At 50.4% G+C, this 27421-nt stretch overlaps 1 protein-coding gene across 1 annotated transcript in view; it reads right to left on the minus strand.

The window, feature by feature from the left end:
- Nucleotides 1–27421, minus strand: part of MPL (MPL proto-oncogene, thrombopoietin receptor) — a 301040-nt gene that overhangs the window by 21210 nt on the left and 252409 nt on the right. Inside the window, exon 10 of the mRNA XM_069642442.1 lies at nt 15390–15480. Coding sequence (XP_069498543.1) covers nt 15390–15480 — 91 coding nt within the window. The remainder of the gene's footprint in view (nt 1–15389; nt 15481–27421) is intronic.

Here is a 27421-nt window from a genome sequence, read left to right on the forward strand (position 1 = left end):
ATTGGCCCTCGGGAGCCGGTTGAGAAGTATCCCGCCCGCGGTTGGCGAGTGTCCAGACGTAGTCCAGACGAGGGGAGGTGGCGAGCCGCTTGGAGGGGTGCACGCAGTCGAGCGGCCCCGCATCAAGAGAACTTGGTGAGTATGCCACGCCCAACAAGCAATGTGAAATTGTGAGGGAGGGGGGAGGAATTGAATACGGGAGGTATTGCACAGGTGCGCGTCGAAGGTTTGATAATTTAGTGTTGGCAATGAAATGAATGATAGCCGGACAAATGCGAGAGCAGTCCGCTACGTTACGGGAGAGAAGGGGGCGGAGCACGAAAACATCACGTGCGGCCGCTCATAGACACTGATTGGCCTAGGTCGCGACCACGTGTAAGGGTGTGTGTGTGCGGTTTCCTACGATTTGGCAATTATTGATCAATGAGTAGATGAAGATCCCTATTGTTCGAGCAGGAAACTCGATAGATAGATGACGTTTCCCTGTAGGCGGTAGCTAGCTAGTTGCCCAATACGGAAGATAATTGGCTGGTTAAGCCCTCCTGTCGAGGGGCGTATCACACGCGAGGCGACGCAGAGTGCGCAGTCCGATTATATTATTGATTACCTTGTTCCAGGAGTGACAGGAAGACGGCTGTGGGGTTAACGGGGGTAGATTGCAAGTGTATTTTGGACTTAAAGAATATATGAAGAACTTACCAGTAGTCTGAAGAGATCGGTGACGTCACCAGCAGGGCTTACATAGGACATCTCGAGAACCAGGCATCTTTATTTTTGAGTGGTGGGGAGGAGAGCTGTGTTAAAGGCGGGGAAACAGAGGTACACGGTAATGAGTTGATCGGGGGAAGGCGAAAAGGGGGACGTGGCTGCGCACGGAGAACGCCGGGCATGGCAAAGTGTACAAGAGGGAGGAGGAGCAAGTGAAAGTAGGACGGCAGTATAAGATCGTAACAAGGGGCACGCAGCCGCAGGGGGCTACGTGCGCCTCAGCCGCAGGGGGCCGTAAGGGTGTTGTATAAAGGAAGAAACGAAAGAAAAGAATATACAAATGTAAATACTATATTTTACTAATTTTTCCTTAGCGGACTATCGCAAGTCCCCAAACTTACGGGGCCAGGTAAAGATATAAGTCTGTATATTGTAAACTACTAGTGAGACAACCGCTACCAAATAGGGGAAGGGGAACAAGTGGAGCGCTACTATGTCATACGGGACAGGATTGGGGGGGTGGGGGAACACCCTCACTACCCCGCTGCAACACATATGTAAAACACTATCACCCATAGGGAGAATTTGATCAAATACAGCATAGAATGGACACAGGGGACGGACAACAAAATGACAACACCATGGCCGCCTAATGGTAGCTTCGATCCATATACCCAACACTCACTATTAAACCATCTGCACAATACATACAAGGGGAAGAAGTTGACGCACCACGTGGAGGTGTTCAACTTATGGAGGATGTTCCAAGGGTCCCGACCAGGACCAAACGGAATGTTCATTGTAGGGGAAAAAACGGGAGATAAGGAGATTAAGGAGGAGGGAGAGAATGGGGAAAAGGAGAGTGAAGCTACACAGAACATGGGGAAAGGACAAGAGGGAGGAGAAAAGAGTGACAACTCAACCGAAAATGAAATAAAAAAGGAACAGAGCGACGATACACCTCTAGCGAAGGTAGTAAAAACAGAGGGAGGGGGGTTGTACCCTTTGAGAGAACTAGGAGAAATAGCAAGAGAACAATTAAGGGCGGCTGAGGGGTACTCGAACCCAGCATACAGCCCGCCTCCATATACAGCTACAGGTGGCCACCCGAAAGAGGAGCGGACTAGTACAACGGGATCAGCTCATAGGAAGATGCTAGCAGGGGAGGGAGGACTGAAGAAGAGCAGACTACGGACGTAGGAAATGATGAGTGGGTAGCTGCGCAGATACTATTAAAATTACGAGGTTCATTAACAGGACAAGAGAAGGAGGTGGTAAGGAAAATGGATGAGGATAATACCAGGGAGAGTGAAATGGAAGGGGGGGAGGGGAAAGGAAAGGGGGAAGAGCTGTTAAGACGAAAGGAAGAGACTTTGGAGGAACGATTAGCAGAATTAAGGGATGAGCAGAATGCACTGATCAAGCAGCTCGAGAGGGGGGAAAGAGAGAGAGCACGGGAAAGGAAAGAAGGTAAGAATGAGTTGGGAAAAATGAAAGAACGAACTGAGGAGCAAAGGAGAGAAGCCGAAAGGTTAAAGGCAGCAGCAGAAAGGGTATCAAGAGCAGCACTGCGCGACAGGAAAAAAGAGGAAGAGGAGAAAGGAGAAAGAAAAAGAAATGGCAATATGGAAGAAGAGATTACTGTCAGAAACGACAAGGAAATACGAAGAAGGGAGGATGATAGAGAGTATATTAGAAAGGGAGAGGGAGAGATGGGAAAGGAAGAAAGAAGATGAAAAGATATTGGAAAAAATGAGTTGTGAAGTAATGGAAGAATTAAAAAAGAAAAGAGAGGAAATTGGTAGAGGAATAGCGGAGAGAAACGAAGGGGAAAGAGAAGATAGGAGGGGGAAGAGTGAAGTAAGGAGGCATGTATATAGAGGCACAGAAGTAGCAACAACATCAGCACAAAGGGGAGTGATTAGTAAAGAAGAAAAGGGAGGAACGGACCTAATAGACTTAAGAACAGTAACGATTGGGGGGAAAAAGACAGTTTGGGGGTTGCATTTATGAATGACTTTTGTAGTGAGGAAGAAGAAGGTATGGAGAAGGAAGGAAGAAATAGTGAAAGGGAAAGCCTAGATAAACTATACACCACCCGGACAAATAAAGACTCACCATGGATCTGCAGGAGAAAGGAAGATCTGCAGAGAAGTGAGGGGGAGGAGCATGGAATGGCGGAGGGGCAGACACGTGAAGCCACGCCGTCACCGTCCCGTCATACATGCTCCACCACCTCACGCCCATTGCGTGCACCATGCCCATCTAAACTAGCGCCCTTCACAAGCGAACTGACGCCCTATGCAGGAAGGCTTAGAGACCTCCCTGGACGCAGGCAGGGAGAACGAATACACAGGCCCACAATAAATAAAGGAAATGATGAAAGAAGGGGAAGTAGTGGAGGAGTAAGAGTAAAGACCAGGAGAAATATGGACAAAACTGACGATGTAGAAGAGACGGAAGAAGAGGAGGGGTGTGATTTTGTGGAACCCAGGGGGTAAAACGGGACACAACTTAATGCCTCTTCTAGAGAGGGGAGGGGTTAGACCACAATACGTCCCTTGGAAGCATGCAGACAAGGAAAATATAAAGTGCAGACTCCCATCATTAAGTGGAGGTGCGGGTAAATGGATATATGAAATGGAAAAACACACCGCAGGACAGAAGTTGGCAGTGGGAGATGTAAAGGGCCTTCTCATATCAATATTGGGTGATGCTGCGGATGACATCTGGAAGAGAGCGGGCTTCCCCGGGGTAACAATAACAAACACATCTCACGATGTGGCACCATTCGCAAACTGCAGACATGCATTATGGCAGGCATTGAGGGGAGGGTACAGTATCCGGACACATCAGACATAGGAGCAATTACCTCGTGCAAGATGCGTGAGAACGAAGATCCTGTTGATTATATCCAGGAAATTCAAGAGAAGTGGCGTATGGAAACTAGAGAACAATGGGACAAAACACCAGCAATATTCTATCATATACTAGTACAGGGGCTCCCCGAAGCAGTCCAGAAACAACTGAAGAAAGTAGTGGGGATGGAAGCAAAAGCATGGCCAGAAATATAACTGACTATAGTACATCATTGCAGGACATGGCAAGAAAAAATGAAAAAAAAGGAAGAGGATAGGAAAACGGAAGAGGCTAAACTAGTACAGAAGAAACTCACTAAATACACGATGGAAGGCGCACTAATAACTACACCTGCCACAATAACTCAAAGCCCCACACAAGTAGTGGCTGCACAAGACCCCTCCCAAATACAATCATCGCAGACTGTAACACAACAGATGCCGCCACTCCAACCATATACGACTAACATGGGAGGAGGATACTCAACGCCAGGGGCTGGGTATTATAATTATAACCGGGGAAGGGGAGGAATAATGAGAGGGAGAGGATACGGATTTAACACACCACAACAGGTGGGGGGACTTAGAAATTCCTACCCCACCGGGCACCCAGTATACCAGGACAACACAGGATGCTTTCCATAGCAGAACAGGGAACCACTGGTGTGTTGGATTTGTGGATTGGTAGGCCACATGTCACGTACGTGTAGAGTGAGACCAGGCACACCGTTGTGGAGTGAACAGGGACAACAAGAGCTCACACAGGAACAGCAGGGCATCCAGCAACAGCAGACATTGCAACAGGGAAATGGACAGCAACAACTAGTAACACAACAACAGCCACGGACATATCCAGCACAGCAAGTACAGCCACCTGCACAAGTCCAAGATCATAACATAACCTCAACCAATACCCAACTACAGCAAACGCAACTGGGTAGGGTGACAGTGCTGGGACACAACCCTTACACGGGAAGTGGTCAATCATTATACCTCCAATAGGACAGCCCACAGACGACCTTGGTGTGTTCCATCCTGTCGGTAACACCTAATAGTGCGGAGGAACCACGCATAGAGGTAACGATAGGTGACAAAAAATTATTATTCCTTGTTGACACCGGGGCGACCCGGTCTTGCATAAGGGAAGGTAAATTTAAGATGTCAGGTGAAGCCATGAACACCCAAGGATTCTCTGGGGCTAGGGAGTTGATTCCCTTTACTGATAACATTCCCTTATCAATAGGGGATTATGACATGTCAGTCCCACTTTTATACTCTAGGGCCTCACCAGTAAATATAATGGGGAGAGACATAATGAGCAGGTTGAATATGACGATCTCCTTTACGGAGGACGGCATCATTTGCTCCACTCCAGGAATTAACATGCTCACTGAGCGACAGATTATGCAGGCATACTGTGGACAGACAGTGATTAGGGCTGAGCCAGTAGATGGTGAACTGTTCCAGTACGGGACGGACATGGCATTTGCATGGATGCCAGGGATAGAGGGAAAGATCTGGAGGAGGCCAGCAGCCTACTTGTTTAGACCAGAAACGCCAGCCAACGAACCAGAAGGGAAGGTGATTTCAGTGGACATAGAGAGCATTATAGCAACCGCTGATTACATTGCAGTGCATGCCCAAGACAGAGAAGGAAGAGCGTGGAGGGCAGTGATAGCACTAGCAGAGGGATGTAGACTCACCCAGGTGTCAGATGAGGAGCTCTTCTCAGGAGAAAAGGAAGAAGGCGAAATGGTATTTATGATGAGTGTGGAAATATGGCTAAGGGTGACGTACAAACAAGTGGCACAGAAAATTGCAATGGCACTTGAGGCACCCACGTCCACCCCAGTTCCATTTTTTGAGGAGGACATGGCAAAAGTACCCACATCATTATGGACTACTAGCCCCTATGACGTGGGGTGCATAAAAAGCATAGGGGGGGTAAGAATGAAATTGAAAAAGGGTGCAATACTCCCTAGAGTAAAACAGTACCCACTATCAAAAGAGGCAGATGAGGGCATATATGAAACAATAACGGCCCTTATAAATAATGGCATATTGGTCCCGTCAGAATCTCCATGCAACACAGCTGTATACCCAGTGCGCAAGGCTAAAGGTGGATCTTGGCGCTTCATAAAGGAAGTCAGGCCTTTGAACAACATAATGGAAGCAGAATACCCCATAGCAGCAAACCCGGCCACAATATTGTGCGGCATTCCAGCAGAGGCGTCACGGTTTACTATGATCGACCTTAAAAATGCCTTTTTCTCATTACCACTGCACCCAGACTCACAAGATCTGACAAGCTTCACTTACAGAAACACAAAGTGGAAACACACCAGATTGCCACAGGGGTACTGCGAGTCACCCTCAATATTCAACAGAGTAATACAGATGGATTTGGGTAACATTGAAGTAGACAGCACAGTGTTACAGTATGTTGACGACATAATATTGTGCAGCCCAAACGAAAAAAGATGCAGACAGGACTCAGTAAAGATGCTGACAATATTGGCTGAAAAAGGTTACAAGGTAGACAAGGAAAAGCTACAATACTGTCAGGAACAAGTACTTTACATTGGACAGCTCATATCCCAATATGGAAGACAGATTGCACCACAAAGAGCACAGGCAATTTTAAAAATGCCATTGCCACAAACAGTGAGAGAATTACAGCAGTTCCTTGGCCTGTGCAACTACTGCAGAGCATGGGTATTTGATTGCAGCTCATACATAGGACCCCTACTTGAGGGGTTAAAAGAAGCTAACAAAGGGGAGAAAAAGTTGGGGTGGACAATGGAAATGAAGGAGGCTTTTGATGAACTGAAAGATGCAATATCAACCGCTCCGGTACTGGCCACCCCAGATTATGAACGACAATTTTTTATATTTTCACATTGCGACTCAACAGTAATGAAAGCAGTGTTGGCTCAAAAAACAAGCATGGGCTACAAACCAGTAGCGTTTTACAGTGGCCACTTAGATCCTGTGATGCTAGGTCATTTCCCTTGCGAACAAGGTCTCGCCGCAGCTGCCTTTGCGGTAGAGAAAGCATCAGCAATCACCATGGGGTGCCCAACCACACTATTTGTGGAACATGCATTATTTGCAATATTGAACAAGCCTAAGTCCACAATAACAACGCAGAGGGCGTCAGGTTATGAGATTATATTATCTAGAGCTGAACTATCAATTGTTAGATGCAGCACGGTCAACCCTGCAAAGTTTATAGCACAAGCAATTGAAGAAGGAGACTATGCACACGATTGTACAAAGATTACTGAAATGTATTCATGCACTAGAAGGGTTGAAGAGAATGCACTAGACGGAGGTGATCTCTTGTTCATTGATGGGTCATCAACAATTGACCAAAGTGACGGGATTAGGAGAACTGGGGCAGCAGTGGTAAAAATGACAGAGGTACCGGTGTGTGTGGCGATGAAATGTGTACAATTACCACAGCATTACTCTGCCCAAGCAGCGGAATTGGTCGCACTGATCTTGGCGTTGAAGGAAAGCTTTGACAAGCGAGTGACCATATATTCCGACAGTGCATATGTCACATCTACTGTCCACTCAGGGTTCTCCAAGTGGAGGAGAAGAGGGTTTAGGAGAGCTGACGGCACCCCAGTGCAACATGCCCTCTTATTGGCTGAACTAATTGAAGTAATAAATGACCCCCAAGAATTAGCCTTGGTCAAATGCACCGCACACACTAATGGAAAAGACCATATTTCAAAAGGGAATGCAGCAGCAGACACACACACGAAGTATGCTGCATATTTTGGTGAGATATGGAACCCCCCAGAGTCAGAGAGAGGGAGAGGGAGGGGAATAGCTAAGGAGATGTTAATAAAAGAAGGGTACACCCATCTCCCAGCCACACAGATAATGGAGCTACAAGCGGCTGCACCAATGGCAGAAAAAGATATATGGGTAAAAAGAGGATGTACAATGTCGCCAACTGACGCACTATGGCGCCAGGGTAGCACTGGAAAGATGGTAATGCCACTGGCACTGTTGAACATCGCCCTGAGCCAACTACACCACCCAGCCCACACAGGCAAGGAAGTCATCGCAGCACGAATTAGGGAAGATTGGTTCTGCCCCGAGTTAAATTCCCATGTGTCAAATTTTGTCAGCAACTGTCTCACATGTCAGCAGTTCACGGCCGGTCACACGCTGAAGGTGATAAAAGGTACTATACCCCGGCCAGAGGGACCCTTCCGACACATCCATATTGACTATGTTGATATGATCAACGTATGTGAAGGAAATAGGTATATGATTGTAGTTGTGTGCCCATTCTCGAGGTGGATCGAGGCAGGGCCCTGCTCACACCCAGATGCATTCCGAGCAGCTAAATTCCTAGTGAGGGAGGTCTTCCCCAGGTGGGGAGTGTGCGAAATACTGCGGTCAGACAACGGGCCGCATTTCGCCAATGAAATGTTCCAGCATATCACATCCTTACTGAACATCAAGCATAAATTTGCATGTGCATATCACCCGCAGGCCAACGGTATATGCGAACGCCTGAATGGCCTATTAAAAGAGGCAATTGCAAAAATACAGCAAACAACAAAGAAGAGTTGGCTGTATTGCCTTCCGCTAGCCCTATTTGAGCTAAGGAATAGACCAAGCTCCGACCACCACCTCACCCCTCACGAGGTGGTGACCGGACGCCAAAGGCGCCTTCCTCTGACGCAACATCAAGAGCATTCACCGACCATGAGAGTACTGCAAATGTCCTTGGTGATGAAATGTACCAATATGTGTCTTCTTTGATTACTAGTGTAGTGTTTGTGTCTCAACAGCTCGAGCGCACGCGGGGCAGGTCTAAGAGTGATCAACAAGAAGACGCGGATGAAGAATTGGAAAAGGGAAAACTGTGCAAAATTGCCAAAGGTGACCACGTACTACTCCGCAATTTCAACAGAAAGTGGAACAGCCCACGCTTCACTGGCCCCCACCTGGTAGAGGAAGTATCAACGAGAGCAGTAAAGCTACAGGACAAACGTGCCTGGAATCACCTACACGACGTAAAGATCTGCAAACTCCAGACCCGCCCTAGCGTCACCGACAGGGCCATTGGAAGAGCAGCAACAGCGTCGCCAATGGAGGAAGGGACTTCTACCGCAACTAACGGCCAAAGTGCCCCCATACCCTGCCACCCCCCTGATTCCCCAGAGAAAACTACTGAAATAGAGAAGGGTAATTACCATACCGCCCACCCCATGGTCACACGATCAAAGAGTAAAGAAACCTCTGCCCATTGACCCCCTACCCACTGCAATAATAACCCAACTGAAGGACATTGTTTTGCACATACACATGTAAACACTTGAATGTTCTCTTTTTTTTTCTCTCGCACATGCAGGTACGGTGTATTATTGTACTGCTAAGAAAACAGATAACTAACAAAGTTCACTGCCCAGGAGTAGATGATACCCTCAGACAATAACTACCCTGAAGAATTATTGCACCAATTTGTCTATTACATAAAAAGGCCAAAGTACCTGAAAAGGAGGAGGGTACGTGTCTACTACACAGCATTTCTCTTGGCCATAGAACAATCAATGCCCCACCTCCAACCATACTTGCCTGCCCTAAGAGATAGATCACTTAGATTGGCGTGGGAACAGCTCTTCGCCTGGGCACTGAACAACTACTTGATAGGGAGAGCTTGAAAACAACAACTAACACTAATAACAAGCATATTGAGAATGTTCAGGCGGGCAACTTTAACGTCGCAAGAATTAGCTGCCGGACCGCAGCAAGGTAAGAGTAAAATGCCAGTGAGACTAGCCTCTGTAATAAAGATGATAGGGATTTTGATGATCACCGGGTTTGTGGCTGCCTCTGTATGGCGGAACAGTTATGCTATAAATATTTTTGCTGTACCCAAACCTAACATACCCCCAACCCCCAGCTGCAACAGCTGTTACGTCAGGTGGTACTAGCAAAATTCCATACAAGGGAAATAGAGTTAAACGCAGCACATACTCAGACAATAAAGATATTGACAACTACATACAAAATTCAGCACACGTCTCAAACAACATGTGGTACCAACACATGACTCAAATAGGTAAACAAACAACAGAAGACAGCTGCTACATCTGCTCATTGATCCCATACGCCATGAGTGCTTCCAGAACTTTCGTTGCCACGGAAATAGATGAAAAACAGCACGATGTATAATATACCTGGCACTGTTCCAAACGAAAGGGAGATTTCAAGGGAACACGGTGCACCTGGTATGGAAATCACGAGACACATACCCGTACGAAAATAACTTCCTTAAGAGTTATTTGAGTTACCACAAGGCCAGTTTACATGCTGAAGCATTCAGATACATAACAAGGGGCCCTGAAAAAGGAGAAACGAAGAAAGTTACACTACAGTACCTACCATGTGATTGGTACGCCACTGAAGCTCCTGGTAAACAAGGATGTTGGGAAAGACCACTGATAATAATAACACGGAAGGTGTACCTGGGTGACAAATGGGACACAGGAGTGGTTGGCAGCAACATGATAACGAGAGAAGATACTACAACTATTGCTGAGCACAACAACAGATGTTGGATGACTTGGGTCAAGTATGTACCCATGCTATCGTGGATAGAGAAGGATGAAGACCCAATAACAATACTGCCGATGACTGCACCTAAGGTATGCTACCAACACAAAGGAGAAGTGGACGTAGGATACAACACCAACTGTGCAAGCGTGACAGAGCTACCTGAGGGGGGAGCAGGAACAGCAGTAGTAATGGACCATTACTGGGCCTGTGGAGACAAGGCATACCACACACTGCCCCCTCTGTGGAATGGTGTATGCACAATAGTACACGTTAATATACCATCACTAGTGGTGCCCCAGAAACATGTGAATGTGGCAAACTTCCCCAAAATGGATGAAGGAAACAAAAGGAAGAAGAGATCTGCACAGCTTCAGAAAGGGCCAGAGAACCGAAACAACGGCAACAACACTGTCCTGAACAGAAGGAAAAGACAAGGAGAACCTCTGACAGGAAATTACCTGTGGGGAAGGTCGGAAACAGCACTCACTTCAATTCCGCCAGAACACAGACTATTCAGCAGAGCAGCAATGTTCTTCTCCTCAATAATACATCCGGGACTACAGGTTTACGCAAATGCAAATGGCTCCAGATAACTAGATGGGAACTAATGATGACAATTAACTCTACAGTAAATGGATTCAACGCAATAAAAGAGGAACTGCGAGCAGTGAGGATGGTAGCACTACAGAACAGATATGTACTGGACCTCCTCACAGCAATGGAAGGAGGAGTTTGCGCAAAGATAGGACAATCATGCTGCACATTCATTCCTGCTAATGATGCCGACAATGGTACACTGACAGAAGCAGTATCACAATTGGCCCAGATGCACTCCAAAATGATGGATGAAAGTAAAGGTGTGAAAAAGGATGAGAGCTGGTTTTCGGCGCTATGGTCCTGAATGCCATCTTGGCTGTCAGATGGGCTGAAGATTATAGTTGGATGCATTATTTTGGCTGGAGCTGCACTTATCATAATAAGATTTTGGAAGGCCCGGAAGGCACGCACCACAGACGAGATGATCGAAATGGTCGGTATGCACCCCTTGATGCCAGCAGATGACGGCCAACACAGAGGCACAATAATAAAAGAGAGAGAGAGGTTGCGCAACCAGATCATCACCAACCACCTGGACCCACCATCTGTGAAGCTCGAAAACCCAAGAAACCCAAGGAGCTACATAGGGAAATGGGTATACTGCACACCTGGAGGAACCTGTGTATATATGTACTGGTCATTTGAAGACCATATTAACCACTATGGACATTTGGGAGGAGTAACTAAAATATGGAGAGTGAGAGGAGATAAGGAAAAGGATATGTTTGTGGTCGACAAGTCGACCAGAGGGGGGACTGAAGTGGGAAAAGTGAACAAAAGGCTCCCACCAATCCCCTCTCAACCCTGGCCTAGAGGATCACGGCCCAGACACCCGCCACAAGAGGAGTTTGCCCATCTCCCAGACGACCAAATACCCTGGTACAAGAACATACGGATGTGCCCACTCGCGTGCCCACCCGCCTGCCCACCAGCCTGCCCTGCACATGCCGACACCTGCGGCATGGATGGACTCGATTAAACCATCCAGCACCAAATCAACACATCGTTAGAGATGCCATGACGACCTAGCCAACGGTCAGCACACTCATGCAAACATACACACCGGACACTCCCACACCAATCCACACGAAGAACATACTCAGTGCTATGACGTAGGCGACGGACACACCCACGGACGTGCATATTTATAATTTTCCACATAGGCTTTTCAAAATGCAGAAACGCAAGACGCATAATGAACTCATCTAAAAAGGCTTGCTCACGCTTCTTCTAAAACCATGTACCATAATGAGAAATATAACGAAGACACGATACTGGGGATAGAGCAATATGATACCATAACCTAAAGCGCTCTGTACCAAACGGTTCCACCTATGCACCAGGCCCAAGTAGGTCGCAAACAAAAGCTTCCATGAACATTAAATGAGCAAGAGTTCGGTTGCTGATCCTGCAGAATGAGCCCAGCGAAAGCAGACAGTCAAGGGCACAACGTTGCAAACTCTCGTTCCGCAAGCCGACGCCAAGGTCGCACCTGCAAGATAAGCCAGGCACACAGCGAGAAATGCAATATTAATTGTGCAGAATTCTGCCTCAACCACGGTCCCACCTCACGTGAACAAGCCGAACTTGATAGGGTGCCAAGCCCAGGAGGAAGAAGGCGCCTGGATCCCCCCGTCTCAAGACACAGGCAGATACAATTAAGCGACTCAATGGACATCTGCGGCGGTGGGAGTAGTCGGCCTTCCTGCTTATGAATAAATCCTCACATTGTCTGCATATACCCATAGTGAAACATTGTTGCAAGTGACAGGTGCACCGCGAGCTGGGAACAGCGATGGTCCCAGACTGGGGGGCTCGCGGGTGAACCAATCAGAACATGAGGCCCTTATCACTGACGCCATTAACATTGACCAATCCTCAGGGGTCTTCATGTAACAATTTTTATGTATCAAACTGAAGGGACAACCCAAGTATACCACCTGACGAACCCTTAACCAATAACAACGTTCTCTATACATATGCTATACTAACCCTACCACTCAGCGAACCAATCCAGAGTGGCGATAGGTTTTTTGCTAATGTTTCTCAGGTGACGCAAGTAGCGCGTCATACTAAGGTAAAAAGGGCCTGCGAGCCCCACGATGGAGAGAGTGTCAGGATGGACGCGTACGATCCTTGGCCATCCCTGCCGTTTTGTTTAATAAACAGCAGAATCACCTTGCTTCTTGCGTGTGTCTCATACTCTATCTCTTTTGGGATATACGGGAGGAGTTCGGGCCTCCCGCCCGGAGGTCCGCGGACGGCCCAGCCGACCCCGGGAGAATTTCCCCCCCGACACAAGCAGGAGGTGTTGACTGACGGGGAATACCGGGTGCAATGGCATGGAGTGCCAGGTATGGAGTGGGCACAGCTGCGGGGGCACGTGCGCAGACTCCTGAGGGAACATCGGAGGCCCGATGTTTTGGTGGTGCACCTCGGTGGCAATGACTTGGCTGGTCTGGAGAGGGGGATCTTGCTCAGGGAAATGATGTCTTCATTACAGGAGTTATCGGCGGAATTGGGGGAGACCTAAATCGTGTGGTCAGAAATCATCTCGAGGCACGAATGGAGGGGCGCTGGGAGTCAGGCGGCCGTGGAGAATTCAAGGAGGAAGTTGAATTGGGCTATGGCTAAGTTTTGCAAAGGGAGAGGCTTTCAGCATATCAGACATGGTTTGATCAATCTTAAAAACACGGAGTACTACTTGAGGGATGGAGTTCATTTGTCGGAACAGGGAATGGATTTGTTTTTCTGGAACATCTGCACAAAATTGCTGTAATTATAAGCGATGAAAAGGGGGAGCCACGGTGGTCGGTAACCCACCTTTGGCGTGGCGGGTTGTGGCAACCTATGATAAGACAAAGACTCCGAATGAGCCATTGCTAAACCGGAAGGGGCTTCGCCCATTCTAGACAGCGCCTCCTGGGAGCCTAAACGGCGGGGGTGTCTGGCGGTAGCAATTGGGGCTCAACTTCCCCCCAACAAACGGCGCTCCCCCAGTCCGCAAAGACCTGCAGGGGCAGGCGGTTCTCAGACTCGAAGGCCTTGGGGGAGTTGTGCCTGCAATGGACATGGAGGTAAAGGGGGAAGCAGGACGAGGAGCAGTCGCCTCACCTTTTTGGAACTATTTTTAATATCTGTTTGCAGTGGTTGTGTACATGTAAAAATACATCTGCGGCCTTGTTATGCCAAACTAAAGGAAATGTCTCATGCAGCACCTTACTGGAGGGGAAAGGAGAGGGGCCTGCAAAATGAGAAATGTTGGATACAAGTGGCATAGCTAATGGACAAATGCCCAGGTTATGGACCATAACATGCAGATTCTTTCTGCCGGGCTCCTAAGGTTTGCCAGGCGTTGCCAGGCAGTGCCAGGCGGTCATGACGCATGCAGGACATTGGCCGAATGAAGGTGGCTATGCAAGGAAGACTTGGGCGGTCAGTAATGCTCAGTAAGATCCCCCCCCACCCCTCATAGCCACAGGTGCATGCATGGGAGATGACCCGAGCGCCCTCAATGAGTTCAGTTGAGTGAGTTTTGCCTCATGATGAGTTCGGCAATAATTTCGTGATATTTCTGAGGAATTACCGCCAATCTCTGATGAGTGGCGGTAACTCCTTGCCAGCCCCCCCATTTGTGGAGTCCAATGGACGCCAGGGGGGGGGGTAGCAAGCTGTAGATCCGCCGGGTTAAATGCACCGACGTTTGGCCTCAACGTGGAGGAGTTGCTTCACAGCCACAGCTATTATTGGCGGTAATTCTGCTACCGCCGAAATAAGGCTGTGATAGCGCTGTTGACACATTCTTTAAGCCACAGCTGATTTTGTAATGAGGCCTATTGTTTTATATTTGGTGAGTAGATTGCGCTTTTAAATGACAAGCCCACCCCCCACACTTCTCTCTCCCCCTCTTCCAATCAAAGCTTGCTATGGCAATTGGACGTTAAGAGTGCTCGTTTGAAGAAGTAATTTATCGGCAGATAACTGACCGATGCAGGCAAACTATGAGATACAATTTGATACAAGTTATTGGTTTCCTATCCCGCCACCGGAAGCTGGCACGGGAAAGATGGGCTTTTTAGGCGAGCCCTTGGATTATGTATAAAGGGCTGAGTCGGAGGGTCGCGGTGGATTTCTTTTCCCAACTGACTGTTGACTTTTTCAGCCTAGTACAGGCCCAGCTTCCGGTTCAGCACTTCTGGAGGCGGAGAAGTAGTGACTCGCCGTAGGCATGTGCAGGGACGCTGCAGGGGTGTCAGGCGTGCAAGGCCACTCTTAATAATAAAGACAGCTTTATTTTCCTGGCACGCGGGGGCAGCAGGGCCAGGGGGCACGATGCAGCCCCCACCGTCACAGCGAATCGCCATGAATGCTCGTGTGGGGGGGAAGCGCCGTGTGATCTTGGGCGTCACACACCCATAATACGGGAGCAGCGGCATGAAACACGACGGGCTCCTGCCACCGACTGCATGAACGCCAGGGAGGGGGTCCTTTCTGGGCAGAGGGCCTCGGGAGTGGACTGGCATCATGGTAAGTGGCATGCATGTGTGCGTGCATGTTTCTGACGTGAAGCAGTCATGGTCAGTGATGTGGGGTGCAGTCTGCAGTACATGTCTGGCACTTAGGCGCAGCAGGTGGTACCTGAACAAAGCTGGGCAGATGCACCTCAGAAGCACAAAGGATCCAGCGGCGAGCACGAGAAGGCCAGCGCCCAGCAGCAGCAGCAGCCAACCTGCAGGGGAGAAGAGAGGGGGCGTGAGAGGGGTGGACAGCGAGAGCAGAGGAGAGAGGGAGAAAGAGGAGAGAGATGGGGAATGAGACATGAAAGGAGAGAGAGAGGAGAGGAAGAGCAAGCGAGAGTGGGGGCAGGAAGAACGAGAGAGGGGGGAGAGAGAGAGAGAGAGAGAGAGAGGGAGAGCCCGAGAAGGCCAGCAGCAGCACCAGCCAACCTGCAGGGGAGAAGAGAGGGGGCGTGAGAGGGGTGGACAGCGAGAGCAGAGGAGAGAGGGAGAAAGAGGAGAGAGATGGGGAATGAGACATGAAAGGAGAGAGAGAGGAGAGGAAGAGCAAGCGAGAGTGGGGGCAGGAAGAGCGAGAGAGGGGGGAGAGAGAGAGAGAGAGAGAGAGAGAGAGAGAGAGGGAGAGCCCGAGAAGGCCAGCAGCAGCACCAGCCAACCTGCAGGGGAGAAGAGAGGGGGCGTGAGAGGGGTGGACAGAGAGAGGAGAGGGAAAGAGGGAGAGAGAGGAGAGAGAGAGAGAACGAGAGATGAAAGGAGAGCATGAGAAGGCCTGCAGGGAGAGAAGAGAGGACAGAGTTGAGAAGAAAGAGAGTGGGCAAGAGAGTGAGATATAAGAGGAGAGAGACAGATGAAAGGAGTGGGAGAGATCAGATAGAGATGAAAAGAGAGAGAGTGGATAGAAGAAGGGAGAGAGGGAGAGATGACAGGAGAGAGAGTGATAAAAAGAAAGGAGAGCAGAGAAGGGAGTGTGTGAGAGAGATGAAGGGAGTGTTAGATGAGATGATGGGAGTGAGAGAGATAAAGGGAATGACAGCGAGAGAAGAAGGGAGTGTGAGCGGAGGGGTAGCAAGTGCATAAGAGAGATAAAGGCATTGTGAGAGAGATTAATGGAGTGGGGTAAAGAGATTGACATTGTGAGAAGGTTGTGTGACAGAGAAGGAGAAGGGAGTGAGAGTGTGGGAGGAAGGGCGCATGAGAGGGAGATGGTGGAAGTGCCAGAGAATGAAGTGAGAGAATGAGATGAAAGGACTTCATGAGAGGGATGAAGGGAGTGTTAGAGAGGAGAAGGGAGTGTGGGAGAGAGAGGGGTGTGTGAAGTGCGAGGGCTCGAGAAGCTGCATTTCTGATATCAAATAAATAAACAAAAGTTAAGATAAAGGGAGTTTGAGAGATGACATTGAGGGACTGAAAGATTAGTAGAAGGGAGTGGGAGTATGTGGTGAAGGGAGGCTGAGAGCAGAGATGAGAGTGTTGAAAGAGGAGAAGGGTTCATGAGGGAGATATGTAGTGAGTATGAAAGAGGAGAAGACGGAGAGAGAGTGGATAATGGAGTTCTAGACATGGAGAGTGTGAGACAGTCATGGCATCAAGAGAGACACTGAGTCAATGGTATCAGTTTCAAAAACCTCTATTAAAGTTCTGGGGTTGGAGTAACACCTAACTGGCCCGACCTCTAAGGCGGTGTTCTCTCAACTGTGGTTTCTAAGGGTTGTCGGTGTCTGAAAGTCCAAAACCAAAATCCGTCTGTGTCTAAACCTATGCTTGCCCTCACTCTGTGACAAAATGTGATAGCAAGTCTTCTTAAAGAAAATTAGTGATTCAAGAAAAAGAAAATGTAAACAACAGCTGGTTTCAGATGGTCTTACCCATGTATGTAGTTCTGCTAGTGCAAGAAAGTTCAATTGAAAAGAGTGGCCCTTGCAACCTTCCACGCAGGGCTCTTGCAGCAGGTCAATAGAGTTCACAATGTCTCTCGGTCTCTTGGGTTCCCTTCCCCAAGCTCGTACTCCTCTGGTTTCATACTAAAATACACAGTTCTCGACAGGCTTCTCAGGGTTCCCTTCCCCAAGCTTTGGCCCCTTTCATCTTTAAACAAAGTTTTTCTGGTCAGGATGTACCTTTCACTGTACAGTTCTTACATGTGGTAGCATCAGAGACTTTGGAAAACGCTGGGCTCTTTGCTCCTCCCAGGTGCGACCACTCTGACCTCTAACCCCTCTCCTTACACCCTGTACGTTTCTTCTAGTACCTTTTCCCTTCTGTGCATCTTTCACTCTGTTCTTTCTTACTTCACCGTGCCTCCTGCATGCCTTCTTTTCTATTGTGCACATTTACACCCTCTTTTCATCTTGCCGGGCCTCTCGCACACTCCTCTTGTCCTTATCGTGCCCCTGGCACACTCTGTTCTTTTGGTTTTGCACCCTTGCACCTTCTTTTCTCTTTGTTGTGCCGTTTGCACTTTCCTTTTTCAACATTCGTGTCGCTCGTACCCTCTGCTTCCTTTCTCTCGCTTTTACTTTCACTATTCCAGTCTGTCGGTTCACTCGCACCTTCTCTTTTTCCATACACCCTTTAAAGTTTACTTATTTGTTGTCTATCTTTACTTCCGTGCCACTAGCGCATCTTTATTTGTGCTTTATCTCTTGCTTTCCGCTATCTTTACTTTCTCTCTTGCTTTTGGCTTTCTTTACTTTCATACCGCTTGTAAACATTGTGTGTTTCCACTCCCGCTCCTGCCACCCGCACACCCCAGAGATTCTCTCTGCAATTTTACGAAACTCACTGGGTAGCACGGCGCAGGCAAGTGCTGTCCTCTGGATACACTTGGTCGAGGTCAGGGTCTCACCACATGCCCTTCAGACACCCTTGGGATTGGCACATGTCCCAAGGGAACGAGCATCTCTCTGGACACGGCCAGCAGGTCGTAGTCTGCCCCACGTCAGCTCCCTGGAGACATGGCTGCTTAGCCACGCTACAGCCCCTCAAATACACTGGGCCAGCGTCTCGGCACGCCGCTCCCCGCCATACTCTCCAGGCTTCTCGTTCTGCCTCTTACCACTCCTTATCTCCTCCGGTCCAGTCAGCATCCCCTGCTCGCTCATTACTTCTAGCAACGCCACACCTTTTATACAGGTGTAAAGAGTCAGCTGGAGTTAGGTGTGCACAGTTGGAGTAGAGTGCTTGACCTTGCCTGACTCTATTAGTGGGACAAGCTAGGGGTAGGTGGTAGTAGGCCCTGTCCTGCTGCTTTTCCTATGGGTAATCCTCATTGTTCTTAGTTGTATCTTCCTCTTCTCAGTATTTGTTAGAAATGGGGAGGGCGAGTGGTGTGTGATTGGAAATATCCCATGAAGGCTGAGGGAGAGTGGGTTGGTGTATAATTGGGAAAGAGGGAATTCCATGCCTCTCCCTTGTGTATTCTCCCCCCAATCCCCTGTGACCCCACACTCAGGTGATCCTCCCTCGCTTGTCCACCCCCCAGGGTCGGGATCCAAAATCGATGGCCCTTCCCTGGCCACCTGAATGGATGATCCCGGGGGAGTAGGTGGGGGAATACCGTCAGGTTTCTCACAAGAGATAAATGGAGTATGAGAGAGAGGCGAGAGAAGGGAGTTTGTGAGAGTTGAAGAGAGTGTGAGAGAGGAGATGAAGTCATTGTGGGAGAGATATGAAAGAAGCATGAGAGGAGGAGAAGGGAGAAAGTGTGCAGAGATGAAGGGAGCAAAGAAGAGAGATGAACAGATTATGAGAGGATGTGAAGAGCAGGCAAGCTTGTTGAAAGGAGTAAGGAAGACAGATGAACAGACTGTGAGAGGAGGGGACGGCGCGTGAGCAAGGGTGAAGGGAGTAAGGAAGAGAGATGAAGACATTGTGAGAAGAGGTGAAGAGCACGCAAACGAGGTGAAGGGAGTAAGGAAGACAGATGAAGAGATTGTGAGAGGAGGTGAAGAGCGCGCAAACGAGGTGAAGGAAATTTGAGGGAAGAGGGGAATGGAGTGAGAGAAGAAGCCACTACAATAGAGATAACGGGAGTGTGAGAGAAGAGATATAATGAGTGTAAGGGGAAGCAAAGGGAGTGTCAGAGAGACAGAATGAGTGTGACAGGCGGACAAGGGAGCAGGAGATTTAAATCAACGAATGTTGAAGAGGAGATGGAGAGTGCGTGAGAGAAGAGATTAAAAGAGTGTGAGAAGAGCAGAAGGGGGTCTGTGAGAGATAAAAGGAGTGTGAGTGGAGATGAAGGGAGTGTGCCAAGGGCTGAAAGTAGTGAGAGAGATGAAGGAATTGTGAGGGAGTTGTCCTTAAATTACTGAAAAAGAATGAAAGATGTTGTTTGGAGCCTTCCCGGCCACTTAACGAGCCTCCTATAGAACTGCACACATGTCTCAGAATAGAAAGCACCCCACAGGGGTAGAGGGAGCCTTTCCTTACAGGCCCCACTTCCCAGGTAAAGGCAGTGAAAGTCCTCACCTTCTCTGCCCCGCCCCACTGTGGGCAGCCACAAGGCACCTCCTGCTTCCATTGTGTATTTAATGCTTATGTGTAACTGCTTCCTATCTCACTGGGATCCCAACTTGAATGCTTCCAACCACAATTCTCTGCAAATGACGCACAACTACTCTTCAAGGTCCAAGACAATGAGCCTCATTACGAGTTTGGATGGCAACCAAGCCAACTTGGTTCCGGGTTCCTTGAATGAGGAATTACTGGGCCATTCTAACTTTGGAGGACCCAGTAATTCCTCATTCAATTTACCCATCCCCATTCCCATTTGAGTCCCCATAGGGCTCAATGCGAATGGGGAGGGAGCTAATAACGAGCCCGTTAATAACGGGCCCATTATTTCCTCCCTGGTCCTTTAGCGGCTCCCGCTAAGGGCGGCTGGTTTTACTAGCCGCCCTTAGCGGGACCCACTAAAGGACCTCGGAATGCGGCTGAAAGGGGTTAACGGCACCGGCATCCTTACTGGCGCCGTTAACCTCTTACTGCCGCACTCGGAATGAGGCCTAATGAATCTAATGACTCTTCTGTGACACTTCTGTCTCACAGCCACCTGCACGACGTCATGTCAATGAGCAAACGCTTCTGCAACCATGGAAAAAGAGAGACAATCAACATGAACACCTCCGGTTCCAGTGGATTCCCAGTCAGTGCACTCACTCGCAGCGACCAATCAGTGCACTCCGCCTACAGTGACCAATAAGTGGACTCCGCACACAGCGACCAATCAGTGCACTCCACCCACAGTGACCAATCAGTGTACTCCACCCACTGCGACCAATCAGTGCACCCCACCCACAGCGACCTGAGGATCCAGGTGGACTCGTCATTACAATGCAAGATACGGACTGGGTGTACTCGGGATACCTGTAGGGTAGGCGACTCTCTAAGGTTCAACTCTCAACCCTCACTGCCAACCCTCCAGTACCTACTACCTGAGGACCATATCCCACACTGCCAACCCTCCGGTACCTACTTCCCGTGGACCATAACCACACTGCCAACTCTCCGGTACCTACTATCTGAGGACATATACCACACTGCAAACCCTCTGGTACCTACTACCTGAGGACAATAACCACACTGCCAACCTTCCGGTACCTACTACCTGAGGACCATATACCTCACTGCCAACCCTAGAGTACCTACTACCTGAGCACCATATGCCACACTGCCAACACTCTGGTACCTACTACCTGAGGACCATAGCCCACACTGCCAACCCTCCGGTACCTACTACCTGAGGCCCATATACAACACTGCCAACCCTCCGGTACCTACTACCGGAGGATGATATCCCACACTGCCAACCCTCTGGTACCTACTACCTGAGGACCATATCCCACACTGCCATCCCTCTGGTACCTAATACCTGAGGACCATATCCCACACTGCCAACCTTCCGGTACCTACTACCTGAGGACCATATCCCACACTACCAACCGTCTGGTACCTAATTCCCGTTGACCATAACCACACTGCCAACCCTTCCGTACCTAATACCTGAGGACCATATCCCACACTGCCATCCCTCTGGTACCTACTACCTGAGGACCATATCCCACACTGCCATCCCTCTGGTACCTACTACCTGAGGACCATATCCCACACTGCCAACCCTCTGGTACCTACTACCTGAGGACCATATCCCATACTGCCAACCCTCCGGTACCTACTACCTGAGGACCATATCCCACACTGCCAACCCTCTGGTACCTACTACCTGAGGACCATCTCCCACACTGCCAACCCTCCGGTACCTACTACCTGAGGACCATATCCCACACTACCAACCGTCTGGTACCTAATTCCCGTTGACCATAACCACACTGCCAACCCTTCCGTACCTAATACCTGAGGACCATACCCACAGTGCCACCCCTCCGGTACCTACTACCTGAGGACCATATCCCACACTGCCAACCCTGTGGTACCTACTACCTGAGGAACATTTACAACACTGCCAACCCTCCGGTACCTACTATCAGAGGCCCATATACAACACTGCCAACCCTCCTTTACCTACTACCTGAGGCCCATATACAACACTGCCAACCCTCCGGTATATACTACCTGAGGACCATAAACACACTGCCAACCTTCCGGTACCTACTACCTGAGGACCATATACCTCACTGCCAACCCTCCGGTACCTACTACCTGAGGACCATACCCACACTGCCAACCTTCCGGTACCTACTACCTGAGGACCATATACCACACTGCCAACCCTGCAGTACCTACTACCTGAGGACCATATCCCACACTGCCAAGCCTCCGGTACCTACTATCTGGGGGACCATATTCCACACAGCCAACCCTCCGGTACCTACTTATCGAGGACCATAACCACACTGCCAACCCTCCGGTACCTACTACCTGAGGACCATATAGCACACTGCCAACCCTCCGGTACCTACTACCTGAGGACCATATTCCACACAGCCAACCCTCCGGTACCTACTTCCTGAGGACCATAACCACACTGCCAACCCTCCGGAACCTACTACCTGAGCACCATATACCAAACTGCCAACCATCCGGTACCTACTACCTGAGGACCCTATTCCACACAGCCAACCCTCGGGTACCTACTTCCCGAGGACCATAACCACACTGCCAACCCTCCGGTACCTACTACCTGAGGACCATATACCACACTGTCATCCCTCCGGTACCTACTAACTGAGGACGATATCCCACACTACCATCCCTCCGGTACCTACTACCTGAGGACCATATCCCACACTGCCATCCCTCCGGTACCTACTACCTGAGGACAATATCCCACACTGCCATCCCTCCGGTACCTACTACCTGAGGACCATATCCCACACTGCCAACCCTCCGGTACCTACTTCCTGAGGACCATATCCCACACTGCCTACCATCCAGTACCTACTTCCCTTGGACCATAACCACACGGCCAACACTCCGCTACCTACTACCCGAGGACCATATACCATACTGCCAACCCTCCGGTACCTACTACCTGAGGACCATATCCCACACTGCCACCCCTCCAGTACCGACTACCTGAGGACCATATCCCACACTGCCAACCCTCCGGTACCTACTTCCCGAGGACCATAACCACACTGCCAACCCTCAAATACCTACTACCTGAGGACTATATCCCACACTGCCAACCCTCCGGTACCTACTACCTGAGGACCATGTCCCACATTGCCAACCCTCCGCTATCTACTACCCGAGGACCCTATCCCACACTGCCAACCCTCAGGTACCTACTACCAGAGGACCCTGTCCCACACTGCCAACCCTCCAGTACCTACTATCCAAGGACCATATTCCACACTGCCAACATCCCGGTACCTACTACCTGAGGACCATATCCCACACTGCCAACCCTCCGGTACCTACTACCCGAGGTCCCTATCCCACACTGCCAACCCTCTGATACCTACTACCTGAGGACCATATCCCACACTGCCAACCCTCCGGTACCTATTACCCGAGGACCATATCCCACACTGCCAACCCTCCAGTACCTACTACCGAGGACCATATCCCACACTGCCAACCCTTCGGTACATATCACCCTAGGACCACATCCCACACTGCCAACCCTCCGGTACCTACTACCCGAGGACCACATCCCACATTGCCAACCCTATGGTGCCTACTACCCGAGGACCCTATCCCACACTGCCAACCTTCCAGTACTTACTACCCGAGGACCCTATCCCACACTGCCAACCCTCCAGTATCTACTACCCGAGGACCATATCCCACACTGCCACCCCTCCGGTACCTATTACCCAAGGACCCTGTCCCACACTGCCAACCCTCTGGTACCTACTACCCGAGGACCCTATCCCACACTGCCAACCCTCAGGTAACTACCAGAGGACCATATCCCACACTGCCACCCCTCCAGTACCTACTACCTGAGGACAATATCGCACAATGCCAACCCTCCGGTACCTACTACCCGAGGACCATATCCCACACTGCCAACCCTCCGGTACCTATTACCCGAGGACCACATCCCACACTGCCAACCCTCCGGTACCTACTATCCGAGGACCATATCCCACACTGCCAACCCTCCGGTACCTACTACCCGAGGACCACATCCCACATTGCCAACCCTCTGGTACCTACTACCAGAGGACCCTATCCCACACTGCTAACCCTCCAGAACCTACTACCCGAGGACCCTATCCCACACTGCCAACCCTCCGGTACCTACTACCAGAGGACCATATCCCACACTGCCAACCCTCCGGTACCTATTACCCAAGGACTACATCCCACACTGCCAACCCTCCGGTACCTATTACCTGAGGACCATGTCCCACACTGCCAACCCTCCAGTAACTACTACCCGAGGACCATAACCACACTGCCAACACTCCAGTACCAACTACCTGAGGACCATATCCCACACTGCCAACCCTCCGGTAGCTATTACATGAGGACCATATCCCACACTGCCATCCCTCCGGTACCTACTACCTGAGGATGATATCCCACACTGCCATCCCTCCGGTACCTACTACCTGAGGACCATATCCCACACTGCCTACCCTCCAGTACCTACTTCCCATGGACCATAACCACACTGCCAACGCTCCGCTACCTACTACCCGAGGACCATATACCACACTGCCAACCCTCCGGTACCTACTACCTGAGGACCATATCCCACACTGCCACCCCTCCAGTACCTACTACCTGAGGACCATATCGCACACTGCCAACCCTCCGGTACCTACTTCCCGAGGACCATAACTACACTGCCAACCCTCAGGTACCTACTACCTGAGGACTATATCCCACACTGCCAACCCTCAGGTAACTACCAGAGGACCATATCCCACACTGCCACCCCTCCAGTACCTACTACCTGAGGACCATATCGCACATTGCCAACCCTCCGGTATCTACTACCCGAGGACCCTATCCCACACTGCCAACCCTCAGGTACCTACTACCAGAGGACCCTGTCCCACACTGCCAACCTTCCAGTACCTACTATCCAAGGACCATATTCCACACTGCCAACATTCCGGTACCTACTACCTGAGGACCATATCCCACACTGCCAACCCTCCGGTACCTACGAACCGATGTCCCTATCCCACACTGCCAACCCTCTGGTACCTACTACCTGAGGACGATATCCAAAACTGCCAACCCTCCGGTACCTATTACCCGAGGACCATATCCCACACTGCCAACCCTCCAGTACCTACTATCCGAGGACCATATCCCACACTGCCAACCCTCCGGTACATATCACCCGAGGACCACATCCCACACTGCCAACCCTCCGGTACCTACTGCCCGAGGACCACATCCCACATTGCCAACCCTCTGGTGCCTACAACCCGAGGACCCTATCCCACACTGCCAACCTTCCAGTACCTACTACCCGAGGACCCTATCCCACACTGCCAACCCTCCAGTACCTACTACCCGAGGACCATATCCCACACTGCCAACCCTCCGGTACCTATTACCCAAGGACCATGTCCCACACTGACAACCCTCTGGTACCTACTACCCGAGGACCCTATCCCACACTGCCAAACCTCAGGTAACTACTACCAGAGGACCCTATCCCACACTGCCAACCCTCCAGTACCTACTATCCAAGGACCATATTCCACACTGCCAACATTCCGGTACCTACTACCTGAGGAATATATCCCACACTGCCAACCCTGCAGTACCTATTACCCGAGGACCATATCCCACACTGCCAACCCTCCGGTACCTACTACCCGAGGACCACATCCCACATTGCCAACCCTCTGGTACCTACTACCCGAGGACCCTATCCCACACTGCCAACCCTCCAGTACCTACTACCAGAGGACCATATCCCACACTGCCAACCCTCCAGTACCTACTACCCAAGGACCATATCCCACACTGCCAACCCTCCAGTACCTATTACCCGAGGCCCACATCCCACACTGCCAACCCTCCGGTACCTACTATCCGAGGACCATATCGCATATTGCCAACCCTCCGGTACCTACTACCCAAGGACCCTATCCCACACTGCCAACCCTCCAGTACCTACTAACCGAGGACCATATCCCACACTGCCAACCCTCCGGTACCTATTACCCAAGGACCACATACCACACTGCCAACCCTCCGGTACCTATTACCTGAGGACCATGTTCCACACTGCCAACCCTCCGGTACCTACTACCCGAGGACCATAACCACACTGCCAACCCTCCGGTACCTACTACCTGAGGACCACATCCCACACTGCCTACCCTCCAGTACCTACTTCCCTTGAACCATAACCACACTGCCAACCCTCCGGTACCTACTATCTGAGGACCATATCCCACACTGCCAACCCTCCGGTACCTATTACCTGAGGACCATGTCCCACACTGCCAACACTCCGCTACCTACTACCCGATGACCATATACCACACTGCCAACCCTCCGGTACCTACTACCTGAGGAACTATCCCACACTGCCAACCCTCTGGTACCTACTACCTGAGGACCATATCCCACACTGCCAACCCTCCAGTACCTACTACCTGAGGACCATATCCCACACTGCCTACCCTCCAGTACCTACTTCCCTTGGACCATAACCACACTGCCAAGACTCCGCTATCTACTACCCGAGGACCATATACCACACTGCAAACCCTCCTGTACCTACTACCTGAGGACCATATCCCACACTGCCACCCCTCCAGTACCTACTACCTGAGGACCATATCGCACACTGCCAACCCTCCGGTACCTACTACCTGAGGACCATATCCCACACTGCCACCCCTCCAGTACCTACTACCTGAGGACCATATCGCACACTGCCAACCCTCCGGTACCTACTACCTGAGGACGTTATCCCACACTGCCAACCCTCCGGTACCTACTACCTGAGGACCATATCGCACACTGCCAACCCTCCGGTACCTACTACCTGAGGACCATATCCCACACTGCCAACCCTCCAGTACCTACTACCTGAGGACCATATCCCACACTGCCTACCCTCCAGTACCTACTTCCCTTGGACCATAACCACACTGCCAAGACTCCGCTATCTACTACCCGAGGACCATATACCACACTGCAAACCCTCCTGTACCTACTACCTGAGGACCATATCCCACACTGCCAACCCTCTGGTACCTACTACCTGAGGACCATATCCCACACTGCCAACCCTCCGGTACCTACTACCTGAGGACCACATCCCACACTGCCAACCCTCCGGTACCTACTACCCGAGGACCACATCCCACATTGCCAACCCTCTGGTGCCTACTACCCGAGGACCCTATCCCACACTGCCAACCTTCCAGTACCTACTACCCGAGGACCCTATCCCACACTGCCAACCCTCCAGTACAAACTACCCGAGGACCATATCCCACACTGCCAACCCTCTGGTACCTACTACCTGAGGACCATATCCCACACTGCCAACCCTCCGGTACCTACTACCTGAGGACCATATCCCACACTGCCTACCCTCCAATACCTACTTCCCTTGGACCATAACCACACTGCCAACACTCCGCTACCTACTACCCGAGGACCCTATCCCACACTGCCAACCTTCCAGTACCTACTACCTGAGGACCATATCGCACACTGCCAACCCTCCGGTACCTACTACCTGAGGACGATATC

The sequence above is a fragment of the Ambystoma mexicanum genome, chromosome 1q, assembly GCF_040938575.1.
Source record: "Ambystoma mexicanum isolate Mex_15411 chromosome 1q, UKY_AmexF1_1, whole genome shotgun sequence".
NCBI classification, from domain to species: Eukaryota; Metazoa; Chordata; class Amphibia; order Caudata; family Ambystomatidae; genus Ambystoma; species Ambystoma mexicanum.